Below are 15,461 nucleotides of genomic sequence, written 5' to 3' on the forward strand. Positions count from 1 at the left end.
CAGTCTCTGGATTTCTGCGACTTGATGTTGAAGCTGTTGTTCCATTGATGCGCATTTAGTGCAAGCTGCAAAAAAAAGGATTGATATAAATTTCCTGAAGATTATCCACTTGAAATATTCCCAGTCTTTAGTGTTTAAAGGCACAGTGTGTCTCCAACTTCCAACCAGTTAAAAAAAAAAAAAAAAAGTTGAACACTAGACAAAATATGTGAACTATCATACCCATGTTCATTTTCAGGAAAACAATTATAGGTCAAAAAATTTCTGGCGCCATGCATGTCCGGTATCCCCCCGCGCATCAATGGCCCTTGCTTCTACAAGACAACACAGTGCCATCTAGTGGTCGAATATTACACATTGGGGCTTTAAATTCTCAACAGTATTATAGAGAGCCTCCTAATGGTACAAAAATCCAAATTTGAATGATTGGCAAAAATACATAAACTATCTTCCCAATGATGTGGTGAAATTTGCATTACTTTTACATAGCAGAATCTGAGTAGTCACACCCCCACGTTTGTCTGGGATCTTGCTGCTACGCTGTGTTCATTTGCTTTTCCATGACTTAGACAATACAGTGCCATTTAATGGACAAATATGACACACCACAGGAAATTCTAGCTCTTCTAACCAACCCATGCCTATATAACACGTTTGTCCTGGAGTGCTGCATCTCATATTGTAAATAATGTTCTGGACATTGTAATCACAAGACAATGCTAATTCTCTTCAGAGATTTGGGTAATATATTCAAATAGGCGATCACCGAAATGAATACATTTTTATTTCTTTTACAAACTACAGAACATTTACAGGGAAATCAGTCCAATTGTTTTTGCAGAACTTCAAGTATTTTTTCTTTCAGCCGGTGGATCTCTGGAACAAGATGTATAAAATACACCGATGCGTTTTTCTTCACTTTTGAAATGGATCGCAAAGACGGACGTACCTTCTTTCAGTCTCTGGATTTCTGCGACTTGATGTTGAAGCTGTTGTTCCATTGATGCGCATTTAGTGCAAGCTGCAAAAAAAGGGATTGATATAAATTTCCTGAAGATTATCTACTTGACATATTCCCAGCCTTTAGTGTTTAAAGGCACAGTGTGTCTCCAACTTCCATCCAGTTTAAAAAAAAAAAAAAAAGTTGAACACTAGACAAAATATGTGAACCATCATACCCATGTTCATTTTCAGGAAAACAATTATAGGTCAAAAAAATTCTGGCGCCATGCATGTCCGGTATCCCCCCGCGCATCAATGGCCCTTGCTTCTACAAGACAACACAGTGCCATCTAGTGGTCGAATATTACACATTGGGGCTTTAAATATGACCTTACTGACTTAGATGTGACACATTAATGTACTTATTACACATTTATTTTCATTCACTACATTTGTCTTTTCAGTACTGAAGTTACATACTATTTTATACACCAACTGGAAGGGTTTAGACAAGACACGTGAAGTGTCTTCGGAGTCAGATTTCAGGCTAATACATGTTAAAACCTTACAGTACCAACACACAACTGCCTTTAGAAGTCAGAACCAAGCACTCGTCTGACTTACCTGAGCCTTTTTCCACTTGACGGAGATTCACTTGTGGCTTGAGGCCTCCAAGCTTGGCCACGCCATTATCTGCGGCACCTGAAGGTAACATGGAACATAATACAAACTTGTGAGATGGAAATGGGTCCCTTATAGTTTGATCCATTCAAAAACACTGTTTAAAGGGCTCATCAATTTGATGCATGGCCAAATTCAAGCACTTTTAAAGGAGTTTCAAAGCCAATTTGGCCACTTCTCCGGTACCATTCTAAAAGAATAATACATTACTATATAGTTATGAAGAATAAAAGATCAATTGTCATTATCATTACTATTATTAATCACACCGGAACTAAAAATGTACTTAAGGTTGGTGGTGATAGCCAAGGAAGCCGATTCTTCTTGAAATTAAAGGAGCTGTACAGAATTTAGAACTTTGTTGCTCTATGCTGCCATCTCCTGGCTTGCGTCATCATTGAAGGCCCAGTCACCTCATGATGCGTTTGCATTTCTTAGACGCGCTCAAATAAACTGGTGTCACGGAAGTCAGAATGTCAGATTTGTTAAACAACATGGCAACCTATTCGCGCATTTACAAGCACTTCACCCAAATTCAAGCACTGTAACCCTAGAAAACACAACATTCAATTTCAAGCATTTAAGGATTTCAAGCAGCTGTACGAACATATTAGGTTCCAAGACAGGGGGCTCAGGGGAGAGCTGGTGAGTGACTGCAAGCTCTTCCCGCCGGTTTGTTTTTTCCTTTACATTCGCTCGTGTAGCATGAAAGTGGTGAAAGTAAGAATTGGCCTGCTCCTCGTCCAAACACCAACCACCCCCAAAATGTTTTTTTTTCGAGCGATTCAAAGAAAAGCACGCACATCATGAATGAGGGTGCAATCGTGACTTCAAGCCAGTAGATGGTGGCGGAGAGTAAGAAATTCTGCCTAACTCCTCTAAGCGACGCACCATTTTTAAGAGAAGCCTAGTCGGGGAGCAAAGTAGGGAAAATTTCTTTTTTCACCTGTGTCACACGGAAGGATACGGTCAACAATATTGAGATTCGAAGTCACATTCATTTGCGACAAGTAGTCTCAAAAGCCTATACACACTACAGCAGGGTTGTCAAACTCATTTGAACTCGGGGGCCACACGATAGAACAAACATTCTGTCGGGGGCCGGACGAGGAGATTCAAGAGAAAGAAAAAGAGAGACAAAGAAATAAGAGAAAGAGGGAGGGAAAAGGAGAGAGGGCAGGAAAAAGAAAGAGAGAGAGAGATAAAAAGTCGTGAAAGGGGGAAAAGAAAGGGAGAGGAAGAAATCCAAAGAGAAATAGAAAGACAGAAGGAGAGAAAAGAAGGGTAGGAATGGAGAAAGAGAAAACAGAGAAAAGGAAAAAAAGGAAGTTAGAGCAAAATAAGGTTAAAAGACACAAAGAGAAAGAGACAAAGAGCAACAAAGGAAGAGAAAAAGAGAGACACAGAGAGTGAAAGAGACAGAGCGTGGGAGAAAAGGGGTGAAGTCAAATTGTCAAGTCAAGTCAAGTCAATTTATATAGCCCTTAATCACAAAAATGTCTCAAAGGACTGCACAGGATTACAGTTACAAAATGACACAATGACCTGATCTTAAACCAGCATGCGGGCAAGGAACAACTCAAAAACCTCAGTGTGAGGAGAAAAGAGAAACCTTGAGAAAGGACCTCACATGTGGTAATCCCCCTTCCAGGATTGACCAGGGTGAATTACAATTAGCATTACTGTACACATAATAGTAAACATAAGGTAAGATAATGAAAATGTCCGGAAAGTGCATGACATCAACGACGCCCCCAGCCTGCAAACCAGTCCAGAAAGTCTATGACGGCCACGACGCTGCCTCCCGTCTCTGCCAGCCGGTAAATGCAGGGGTTGACATGCTGCAGGTCAGACGCCGGTCCGCTGACCCATCCCAAATCATCCTTCTCCTTCGTATCAGCCAGGCAGGCGTCGGAAAGAGACAGGACAAAACAGAATATGAGGTGGGCATCAATCATAAGCTCATAAAAAGAGAGATTGAGAGAAATACAAGTAGAGTGTCTTTGTTCGAGGCACCTGGCTTTGGCAACATCAAGTTGCCATTTTTCAACCTGCAACCTGCAGCTTGTTTTTCTCTTGCGCTTCTCTGAGTGATGTCTCGCGGGCTGGATTCAATCCCATAGCGGGCCTGATCTGGCCCGCGGGCCGCCTGTGCACCACAGACTATCAACTGCAACCATCCCCTGATCTAAAACCTACACGATGGCAAGGAAAAACTCAAAAACCTCAGCTTGAGGAAATGAAGAAACCTCGAGAAGGGGCCGCACATGAGCTAATCCCATTTCCAAGTTTGAGAAAAATGACAACGTCATATTGATGTCCTATTTCCCATTTTTACCAGTCTTGCTCTTCTTTGCTTCCAACTTTGCATCCCTGCTCAAGTCACGCTTCCTTGACTGGGGAATGTGGACTGAAGCAGTGGCCGCTAAGGAGAAAAAAATGAAAGAGGACATCCATAAAACCAAGTTTAATCTTGAGTCATTACCTTTATTACCTGCAACGGAAGCCCGACCTGATCTCGGTCCACCGAACGGGGGCTTCTCCACCCCCGTCTTCGGCCTGGTGGCTGGTGTCGCGGAAAACGGGGAAATGACACCGGCGCAACAAAGCATCAATCGCAAGAATTCAACGTCTTACCCGATGTTGTCGGATGCAGACTAGCTGCACTGGACAATGCTGTCGTCTAAAAAGACCCAAAAAACAGAAACGAAAAGACGAAAAGTCATTGTTGATCCCCAAAACGGCCGCACCGTTTACACCGTTTAAATTTGCTAGCAGTGAACGAGATTTTAGCTCGTATCGCATTTTACGGGCTATAAGGCGTAACTATAAAACCCCAAATTTCCCGGAAATTTAAAACGGTGCCTTATATACGCACACTGACAAATACAGTGGCTAAAATTGGAAACGCATCGCTACAATTAAACGTACTGCGTACGGTAACCGTTTTACCCTGAACTATCCTTTGAGATGCATGTAAAACAAATTACTAGAACTGCCTTCTTCCATCTTCGCAACATTGCTAAAATCCGTTCAATACTGTCTCAGTCTGATGCGGAAACATTAATTCATGCATTTGTTACCTCCCGTCTCGATTACTGCAATGCACTACTCTCCGGTCTCCCGAAGTCCAGAATCAAGTCTCTTCAGCTAGTACAAAATGCCGCAGCGAGGCTCTTAACCAGGACAAAAAAGTACGATCACATAACACCGATTTTGGCTAACCTGCATTGGCTCCCAGTTAGCCAAAGATGTGACTTCAAAGTTCTCTTAGTATTGTACAAAATCATACATGGACTTGCTCCCTCTTATCTTTCAGATCTGATCTGCCACTATGTCCCGGGCCGAAGCCTACGATCTGAGAGTGCTGGTCTTCTGATGATCCCGAGAGCAAAGAAGTCTTCTGCTGGTTCGAGAGCGTTCTCCATCCGGGCACCGGTGCTGTGGAATGCTCTTCCCCCTGAGATTCGATCTGCAACCTCAGTGGAAATGTTTAAATCTAAACTTAAAACTCACTTCTACTCCATTGCATACGAATAACCTACTCCTCTTGTCGGTTGAAAATAGTTTGTGTAATATAGTGTAACAATCTGTGAAGCCCTTTGAGACTCTTCGTGATTTAGGGCTATACAAATAAAAATGACTTGACTTGACTTGACTTGACCTTTGGGAAACATAGTTTAGGAGTGTCCTATAGTGGTTAATTGTCGCTAAAAGGGAAACAAAAGAAGCACAACCACTTAGACCAGTGTTTTTCAACCAGTGTGCCGCTGGAATTTGCCCAATTTTATCTTTACAAAAAAATCCGGCCATTATTCAGTATTTTTGCCATCTTCAGACAAGGAACTGCAATAGGTTAAAGTAGGCTTAACCGCATTTGCTCAAAGTGTGTATTTCTAATCAGTTGATGCTCCTATTGGCATTCTCTTAGACTTCCAGTCTTTGTTTAAAGGTGTCAGTGCTTTTCCATGGGGTTGGTCGTTTGTCTTTGTCTCAACATACCAGTACTTTTCCGTGTCTTGCATTTTCAATAAAACACAGAGGCAGACGGGGGGAGGGGGGCTAGAGTGAGTGAGTGTGGACGAGTCAGTTGCTTGTCTTCTCTGCTATTCTCCCCGCTGCAGCTGGTTAAAAACATAACAAGTCCTTGCCTAATTTTTTTTCGACCGTTAGCCAATTTATAGCTCTCCCACACGTCAGTGGTCTGCTTCTTAGACCGCAAAAATAGTCATCCAGATCAGTAGGTGGCAGTAGATTTTTATATACCAATTGACCGCTCATGAGGTAGCACACTCCATTTAAAAACTTAATTTGTTAAACAAAGCGGTTGAAGATAGCGCTGTAAAAAATTAAAACAAAGCACATCATTCTTTTTTTATTTTAAGTAGTATTTTCTTCTTTTTATATACTAATGTTGTGGAATGTGGATAACAACTCATGATCAGTATGTAGGCATCTGGTGGAGGTCGTGGGATGACGTTGTTGCAAGAGGTCACAAGCTGATTGAGGGAGCCGGGGCGGACGACCTTCACGAGATATCTTAACTTTATTTGAGATCACTGAAAAGCCAATGTTGAACATCTAGAACTTTGAATGTGTCCCGAATGCAATAAAGCGCGTTCCCTTTTTGCCACATCTCCTCTCTGCGTATTTTTTGGATCGACGCCCAACGACGATCGCTCCAAAACTAATGATCTGCATATGAGGTAGTACAGTGAAATATTTGACATCGCTTCATTTTCAAACATTGTGTGAGAGTAGCAAACATATTGCAATGACTTGAATGTACTCTTGTTTTAATTGTTAGCACATCTTAGCTTAGAATGGATCTGTATAGTTAAGCAAGCTGACGGGACTTCTTGATACTTTTTAGGTTTATGACGACTTTATAAGGGTCACGGTTGAGACTTCTCAAGGTTTCTTAATTCCTCATGTTGAGGTTTTGAGAGTTTCCTCGCCTGCGTGTCGGTTTCAGTACAGGGGATGGTGTCATTGAGGCCCGTGCGGTCCTTTGAGACATTTCCGGATGAAGGGCGTCACAAAAAAATGGGAATTGACTCGAAAAACGTGACAAAAGAAATATTGGGAGGGTGCATCTTGTAGTCCAATGCGAATTATAGTGTGGAAATTACGGTACATTGTTTGTAGCCTTAACGGATCGTTACCAACAGCTTTGTCCGAAATTGCAATATTTTTGTCATTACGGAGCCTTGGCTTCCCCGACGCCACAGTCCAACGAGCAGGACGCACGCTTCACCGGCACGACCGAGACGGAGACTCCGGTAAAAACGGGTGGGGGACTATGCGCTGCAATAACAGCCGAATCATTGATACACACTGCTCACTCGATATAGAGTTTCTGGCAGTATCGTGTAGATCCTTCTATCTACCGAGAGATCTAACTGTGGTCATTGTGGTTGCCGTTTACGTTCCACCGGATGCTAAAGTTAGCATAGCGCTAAATCCCCAGCCCGCTGCTATCAATAAACAGCAGCTCGCACACCCCTACGCAGCTTTTATCGTCGCCGGCGACTTTAATCGGGCATGTTTAAGGACTGTACTTCCCAAATTCATTCAATACGTGGACTGAGCAACCGGGGGAAAAAACACTGGACCGTGCGTACAGTAAGATCAAATATCTAGTTGGATCCAGACATCTCTGTCTGTCCCTCACCCCCTCATACACCCCCCTCCGGAGGAAAACAAAGCATGCAACAAGGACAGTACAAACGTTTTCTTTGTTCTCTTTATCCTCACTGTAAAACGTGGACCTGGAGTGCCACGTCCAATTTCGTTGTCACAATATATTCAACCCATGTTGTAACAATGACAATAAAGTTAGATTCTATTCTATTCTAATCACGACCACCGATTTCAGCAATTTCCAGACGTCAACTTTTCCACTTCCACCCGTGCCGGCGAGAAACTCAAATTTTCATTACCTGTGCAAGTGTCTTCCGTTGCGTGGAGCTGGAACCCGAAGACGGTTTCTCGCTGCGCCTGGGAAGCGACGTCAAATGCGACCGTTTCAAGAAAGGCAAGAGCGATTTTGCGGGCGCTTGAGACGGAAGCGTTTTTGAAGGGCAGACGTCCGATGTCGCGACAGCCGTCACCCGGGCTTCTGGTTCGGAACAGAGGTTTGGCTGTTCCTCAGGTCCCGGCAATTTGCCGTCTGTCCTGGCACAGAAATCCACCGTTTTGCAGCGGGGCAGGGGTGTGGAAGCGATAAAAGGTCTTTGCTCCAAGGTGGGGTCAAAGATAAACGTTTCAGCCGGGTCGTAGGTCCTCGATAGCCGAGGAGGACTCGCCTCGAAGGTGTTGTGCCGACTCCCGGACAAACCGGTCTCCGATAGAGTGACGGCGATGTTTGGCGCCGGTTCGGCGTCAAAAGTGTTGCAGTGACGGGAGACCAGGCTCGATTCTGCCGACCGGACGTCTGTGGTGCGATTGGCTTTAGACTCTGGATCTTGTTCCGGAAGTCCACTCAACAAGGAGACACTTTTATCATCGGAGATGGGCTTCTCTTCTGGTTTTGGAGGGACGCTCTCTAGAGATGCAGGTAAAACGGGCTCCGAATTCGGGTTCTCGGACTCCGCAATGCGTTCGGGACGACATTGAACGGTGCCTTTTGTGTCCCAGGTGTCAAGTGCCAGCAGATCAGAATTCGTTATGTCCATCGTGAAGTTCATTAGGTTCTGCGATGAACAATCTAAAGAGTCATCGGTAAAGTCCGGTATGGTCTCCGTCTGCAATGAGAAAGGAGAAAAATATGCATTCAAGTTGGAACATTGGTCAATGTTCCCTGTCATTTTCCCCGAGTCTGAGCGTTGACACAAAGTCGGTGAGCAACGCTTGAAACAATAGTGAGCAACAGCAATCCCAAGTGTGGCAAATAAATCATGATCAAACATGTCCAAAACTTGACATCGTGTTACATTTTGCTGAGTTTTCGGCAATGCAAAATTATTTTTCACTTTTGAATGAATTGACTACAAACATCATTTGTTTTTACAATTATTTCTCAAGATTTCCATTTCTTTTATTCCTGGTATCTTTTGTCGCATAATATTAACATTTTGGGGTTCTTATTGAGTCGGCCCCCCTCGGATGGGTCTGGCCTTGATGCGGCGAGGGGGCTTGCGTGTTCCAGTGACCCTGGAGAGCGATACCGTCGGGAGCTTGCTCCTGGTAGGGTCACCCATGGCGGGCCGGTCTCCGGGGTAGGTTCCAGACAAACAAAGACCCCAGCGTGTCGGTACGCTGTGAGGTGGCAGCCCCACCAACCGACTATCCTGCGGAGGGCTAACAACTCACCCAGGAGAAACACACTTTGTTACGAAACTGACCAGAGAAAGAAGCCGGACTGACCAACACGGTAACGGACCCCAGCCTGCCCCCGACCAACGAGTACGGATCGATCTTCGTCATAAGACCCGTGTCGCCACCTGGAATGTCCAGACACTCCTTCGCCCCGGAGCTGCCACCCTGCTGTCCCGAGAGCTCTGTCGCTATAACATCACCATGGCAGGGCTCTGTGAAGTACGATGGCAAGGCAATGGTGAAACAACAGCTGGCAACCATTGCTACATCTGGAGTGGCCCCGAGAGTCGGACCGGCCTTTACGGTGTGGCTCTTGCCATTCCAAAAGCCCTCCGGAGGTCCCTCATCAGCTGGACACCAATAAGTGACAGACTACTGTCTGCTCGATTCCTCCACCATCACGGCAAGATGACAGTGATCGTCGCCTACGCCCCCACCGATGTCGCTGATGAGGATGCGAAGGACGCGTTCTTTGACCAACTCCACCAGGCTGTCAACCAAGCCCCACCACACGACGTCACCATCATCCTCACTGATGCCAACGCCACTCTATCCAGCATTGATCGGTCCCCCGGCTCACCTGTCGGCACCACCTTCGTTGACAGCACAACAAACGACAATGGCAACCGCCTCCTCCTCCTCTGCCACCAAAACAACCTTTGTGTTGCTGACACCTGGTTTCCCCGGAAATGCATCCATCACTGGACGTGGTACAGCCCAGATGGCAGAACCAGGAAGGGATTGGACCACATCCTGATATCACGACGCTGGAAGTCGTTTGTAACCAACTGCCGGGTGTTCAGAGGAGCACAGCTTGGCAACACAGACCATCGTCTGCTGGTGGCCCAGCTCAAGCTAAAGCTCCGAGCCAACCAGCACAAGACTCTGCCTCGCCCCGACTCCTCCCGACTCAGCGACCCCAACATCGCCAGAGACTTCAGTTGCTCCATCCGCCGCTCTCTTGATACCCTGGCTCCTGACAAGCTGACAGACTGGGCGGCCTTCAAGGAAAGTGTCCTCCAGTCTGCTCACAATGTCCTCGGACGCCCGCGATCCTCCCCGAGAAAGCCCTGGATATCAGAGAGGACACTAAACATCATAGACCAGCGGCGTGAGGCCCGACTCCGAGGCGACCTCACAGAGTATCGGAGACTGAATCGCCTGCGCAATGTGGCCATTGCTGAAGATAGGGAGAGGTTTTGGCAGGCAGAAGCCCAACAGCTTGAGTCCGCGGCCAACAACAACAACATGAGCCGCGTATTCAGTCTACTACGCCAAGCCCGTAGCGGCCCACACATAAAGACAGCCCTGGTAAAGGACTCAGACGGCAACCTCATCATGACAGAAGCCAACTGCCTCGAGCGCTGGAAGGAGCACTTTAGCCTCCTCTTGCAGCACAGCACCATCCCGGCTGATCCCACCCTCCTACGGGCTGCGAGCACAGCACCTCCTAACGACACCTGCTGCACAGACCCCGTAACACCCGAGGAAGTGAGAGCTGCTCTGAAGAAGCTGAACACCAAGAAAGCCCCCGGCATCTGTGCCATTACCGGCGAGATGCTCAAGGCCGGCGGTGATGGCATGGTGGAGTGGCTAACCCGCCTATTCAACCAGGTGTGGGAATCGGAGCAGCTGCCCACCGACTGGACCAGAGGAGTCATCTTGCCCTTCTGGAAATGCAAGGGCGACAGGCTTGTCTGTGGAAACCACAGAGGCATAACCTTACTCTCCATCCCGGGCAAGGTCTTTACCAGGATCTTGCTCAGCCGTGCCCTTCCAGCAATCAGAAGCTGCCGCCGTCCCCAGCAGGCTGGCTTTATGCCCAACCGCTCCACAACGGACCACATCTCTGCCGTCCGTTTGCTGATAGAAAAGACCCGTGAATTCCGTAAAGATCGCCATCTATATATCGGATTCATTGATCTGAAGGCCGCCTTTGACACCGTCTGCCACTCTTCACTGTGGAACATCCTCCAAGCTCTCAGAGCACCACCCAAGATCATAGCCCTGTTCAAGCTGCTCTACAGCAACACAGAGAGCTGTGTCCGTATCAACGGCATTGACTCCGACTGGTTTGCTATCTCCAGCGGCGTTCGCCAAGGCTGTGTGGCTGCTCCCGACCTTTTTAATTGCATCATCGACCATCTGATGTTCAGGGTTAGTGAGCGCATCCCCGGAGTGTCTTTCGGCAACTACCACCTGACTGACCTGGAGTATGCTGACGACACCATCATTCTCAGCACTTCCTACAGCCAGCTGAGAGACGCTCTGGGCATTTACAGCGAAGAGGCAGCGCGGCTTGGCCTGCAAGTGAGTTGGACGAAAACCAAGTTCATGTATGTCGGTGATGGACCAGATCCACCTCCCATCCAAATTGGTAGCGACATCGTAGAGCCTGTCAAGAGCTTTGTATATCTGGGGTCCATGGTGACAGACAATGGGGACCTAAAACCAGAGATTCTCCGCAGAAGAGCCCTGGCAGCATCTGCTCTGCAGTCTCTCTGGAAACCACTCTGGCGGCACCAGACCATCGCACGCAAGACGAAGCTCCGCATTTACAACCTCGCCGTACTCCCTATCCTGCTTTATGGCTCAGAAACATGGCCCCTGAACGACACCCTGGCCACAAGAATCGATGGTTTTGATAGCAGGGCTCTCAGAACCATCGAGAACATCAGGTGGCCCCAGCGAGTCTCCAATAAAGAGCTCAGAGCCCGCACGTGCCAGCCCCAAGCATCTTCCTTGGTCGCACAACGCCGCACCCGCTGGTTTGGCCATGTCCTTCGTCTACCACCAGACCATCCGACACGAGCCATTCTCCAGTTTGACCCAAAGGCCGCAGGCTGGAGACGACCACGAGGGAAACCCCGCACTCGATGGCTCGACGTCGTTGCGGGCGACCTCCAACAACACGGAGTTGCCGTAGAGGATGCAGAACAGCTGGCACAAGACCGCCAGCATTGGAAAAACCTGGTTCATCTGGTCGGCTCAACGCACAGGGACGGGACCCCCCGACCTTCGCTGGAGCAATAACTAACTAACTATTGAGTCGGTTGCACGATACACAACAGTATTTAATTACTTTTATTAGTGGAAGTACAATGTTGGCAACAAGATTCACTTGATATCATTGGAAATTATTTGAATGCAACACAAACTTTTTCCTCTTTTTCCCTGTTTTTTCTTTTTTTTAAATTCCTTTTTAAAATAAATCTCATTGTGTTTATTTTTTCCGAGCTGTTACTTTTTTCTTGCTTTTTTGTTCTCTATTACCTTTTTTCCCTTTATTTGCTTCTGGCTTTTTTTCCTGCTCTTTTTTTCCTCCTCATTTTGTTTCTTTTTTTCTCAGCTTTTCACTACTTTTTCATTTTGGTATTTTTTTCCATTTTGTTCTATTTCCCCCCTTCCTTTAAGTCATTTTGTGCAGAATTTTACATCCCATTTGCTCGTGTAGGGAATAAAGAAGCAAAAACAACTCGAAGAGCCGTTTGGGACCCGAAAGAGCCGGTCCTTTTTAGTGAGCCAAGCCGAAGAAGCCGGCTCTCAAAAAACTCTACTGACGTTACTCAACTTCAACCTTGACTTCAAAATACTGTATTTGAAATGAAATGATCTGCATTTCTATAGCGCTTTTCAACTCAATGACTTCCTAAAGCGCTTTACAATGTGTTCCACATTTCCCAATAGCGGCCTTGCAGCCATGTAAGGCGCTAACCTGCTTATTGGAGGTATTAGGGGTTCAGTGTCTTACCCAAGGACACCTCGACATGTAACACGGACGAGCCGGGATTCGAACTGGGATCCCTTGATCCCAAGACGAGCGCTCTACCTCCTGAGCTACTGCCGCCCAGCGTCAGGGGAACCCGTGTATTTTGACCTTCGTGCACTGTCACTTTGACTGAATTGGCTTCTTAATGAGCAATTTGGAACCCTGATTTTTGTGAGCTGGCTAGATTTTCTTGTGCGCGGAAAAGCTCTGGGTAGTGCGCAATTGCGCACACACGCAGAGGAACATTGGCTGGGGTTTGCATTTACCTCAATCGCACGGAAGGATGGACTGATGGGCAGATCGAGAAGTGTGATCTCCGGGAAAAGTTTCTCGTCCATCCTCCTCCTCACTTGTGGCGGAACAATGCTGCAGGAAACGTTTCATACAAAATGACGAGTTGGAATTCAAAATCTGTTCAAATGATATGAGCTACTTTCAAGTTAACCAGCGTTTTGTTTCAGGGCACACTACATTGTCCTTAGACTTTGTATAGAGCAGTGTTTTTTGACACGAGGCAGACTTATTTTCATGAAAAAAAATTGGAGGCACACCGTCCGCTTCAGTTGTTTTCAAGTTTAGCTATATTTTATGCGTTTTTATCATGATGAGGTTTTTAAGGTTTTCCTTTCCCTTTAAGGATTTTATATTTGATTTATTTGACTATAAGGGATTTTTTTACAATCAAATACAAATTACATTTAAATACAAATACAGGGGGATTACCAGATGTGTGGTCCCTTCTCAAGGTTTCTTCATTTTCCTCATGTTGAGGTTTTTGAGTTTTTCCTTGCCCTCATGTTGGTTTCAGATCAGGGGATGCTGTCATAATAATCTGAAATAATAGTCTGTGCAATAACCTGTGCAGCCCTTTGAGACTCTTTGTGATTAAGGGCATCACAAATAAACATGACTTGAGGTTTTTGAGTTTTTCCTTGCCCTCATGTTGGTTCCAGATCAGGGGATGGTGTCATCATAGTCTGAAATAATAGTCTGTGCAATAACCTGTGCAGCCCTTTGAGACTCTTTGTGATTAAGGGCGTCACAAATAAAAATGACTTGACAAAAGATATTAATTGGCTGAGCTGTGGGGCGAGGTCATTGTAGCCTAGACAAGAATGATGTTTACAGAAAAACAGCAAGAACGGGGACAAGGGCTGACGCCTGTGACGCGGGAAAGGAGACATTGTTTGGCTGATAAGCTTTCTTGTTGTGAGTTTTTTAGACGTGGCGGCGCCTTTTGGCGAGGAGGTGGTGAAGCTGGCACCTGACCCGCCCCATGGGGGAGGAGCCAATGCCCCAGCGTGTGGAAAAGACGGAAGACAGAAGAAGAGAGACGAGAGATCGTGAGAGGGAGGCTCACCGAAGACTAATTCGGCTAATTGGATGGAATTCACTTAAAGACTTTAAGAAAATAAATCTGCCCCCATGTGAAAATGTCGGCTATTCTTGTTCATTTTTCCATAAAGAAAGGAGCATGCGTTGTTAGGAGAATAAAGTTTGTTAATGGAGTCAGATAACTAATTCGAACAATTTGTTAAATGCTACATTTTTAGTAGTTTAAATCCTAACAATAGTCATTACTGAGAAGATTTGTTCACAAAGGTAGGTTGCTCCAAACATGCACAAAATTCTAGCAGCCAGGCGGCCTTGTTCATTTGGGGTACCCTGAGGCGTGTTCAGGAGAGTAATCAGACATGTAGTCGCTTGTTAATCGCTTGCCGCGCACTGCTGAACGTTTTGTAATCGCTCACTGTGATTGCCTTACTGATCCAAAATGGCCGACGACAGTACAATGGATTTCGTTCTACAGCTTGCTTTGAGCGAGTTGGCTGATATGAGCGACAGTTCGCATATTGACACAGTTAAGGTTATCCTAAACGCAGTGGAAGGGTCATACCTGTCTTGCATTGTTCACAAACATTACCAGGCAATGTAAGACGATACATCGCCAACAGCACTCGTCAGGGTGAGATCCTCCATCTTCTGCACTGTCGACGCCATGTTGGAAATCAAAGTAAGCGGTCTTTCTCCCGTGATTACTCGGGCACGCGAGCGCTCAATAATCACTGGCCGTTCAGAAGCTAGCGATAGCTCGCGATAGCAATCGCTCACTCTCCTGAACACGCCTCAGGTAGTAGATACTGATCACTCTGCCCCCTAGTGGACAATCTGTGAATTGCATCCTGTTACAAATGTGAATTCCATATCGTTGGAGCATTTTTTTCAACTTTTGAATTATCCTGTAGGCCCGATTAAACCTCCTTGTGGGCCGTATGTTCGACACCCCTATTTTAGACGAAACAAAGTGTGTCCGGTTCCGAAACCCAGAACTTGACATTTAACAGCACACATTTCCTTTTGAAGTGTTCGTTCGATTTACGACCTAAATCAAGATCCAATAAAATCATCAACAATGACACCAATTATTTTATAGGATGGCAAATAAATAAAAAATACAAATGACTTTATGGAGGACAAGCGCTTACCAGAAACACCGATTTCAAAATACTGAAACACTCTTTCAACCAATTATAAAAGTGTACGTCTTCTTTGTGTATTTTTAAACACGGAAGCTGCCTACAGCGTCGCTATTTGCCTCAGCGGAGAAATGAGTGTACTGCAAATATCATATACAACGCTTGGGCCAATACAATGACTGAACCATCAAATGCAAACGTGTTGACATTAAAGGGACAGTTCCTCCGAATGGTACAAAATAATTAATTCTCTGGCACCATGCTACTACGGG

The 15,461-nt window shown here is 45.9% G+C and overlaps 1 protein-coding gene across 1 annotated transcript; it reads right to left on the reverse strand.

Moving 5' to 3' along the window:
* Positions 1-1,756: 1,756 nt before the first annotated feature.
* Positions 1,757-14,836, reverse strand: LOC148345443 (uncharacterized). The gene is made up of 4 exons (XM_088325890.1): positions 14,610-14,836; positions 12,979-13,078; positions 7,566-8,369; positions 1,757-3,512 (listed from the first exon to the last, which is right to left on the reverse strand). Exons 1-4 carry the CDS (start codon positions 14,618-14,620, stop codon positions 3,366-3,368), a joined length of 1,062 nt encoding a protein of 353 aa, XP_088182016.1. The 5' UTR covers positions 14,621-14,836; the 3' UTR covers positions 1,757-3,365.
* Positions 14,837-15,461: the final 625 nt, after the last annotated feature.

Source organism: Urocampus carinirostris, unplaced genomic scaffold (assembly GCF_059441175.1).
Source record: "Urocampus carinirostris isolate Australia breed hairy pipefish unplaced genomic scaffold, RoL_Ucar_1.0 HiC_scaffold_42, whole genome shotgun sequence".
Lineage (NCBI taxonomy): Eukaryota > Metazoa > Chordata > Actinopteri > Syngnathiformes > Syngnathidae > Urocampus > Urocampus carinirostris.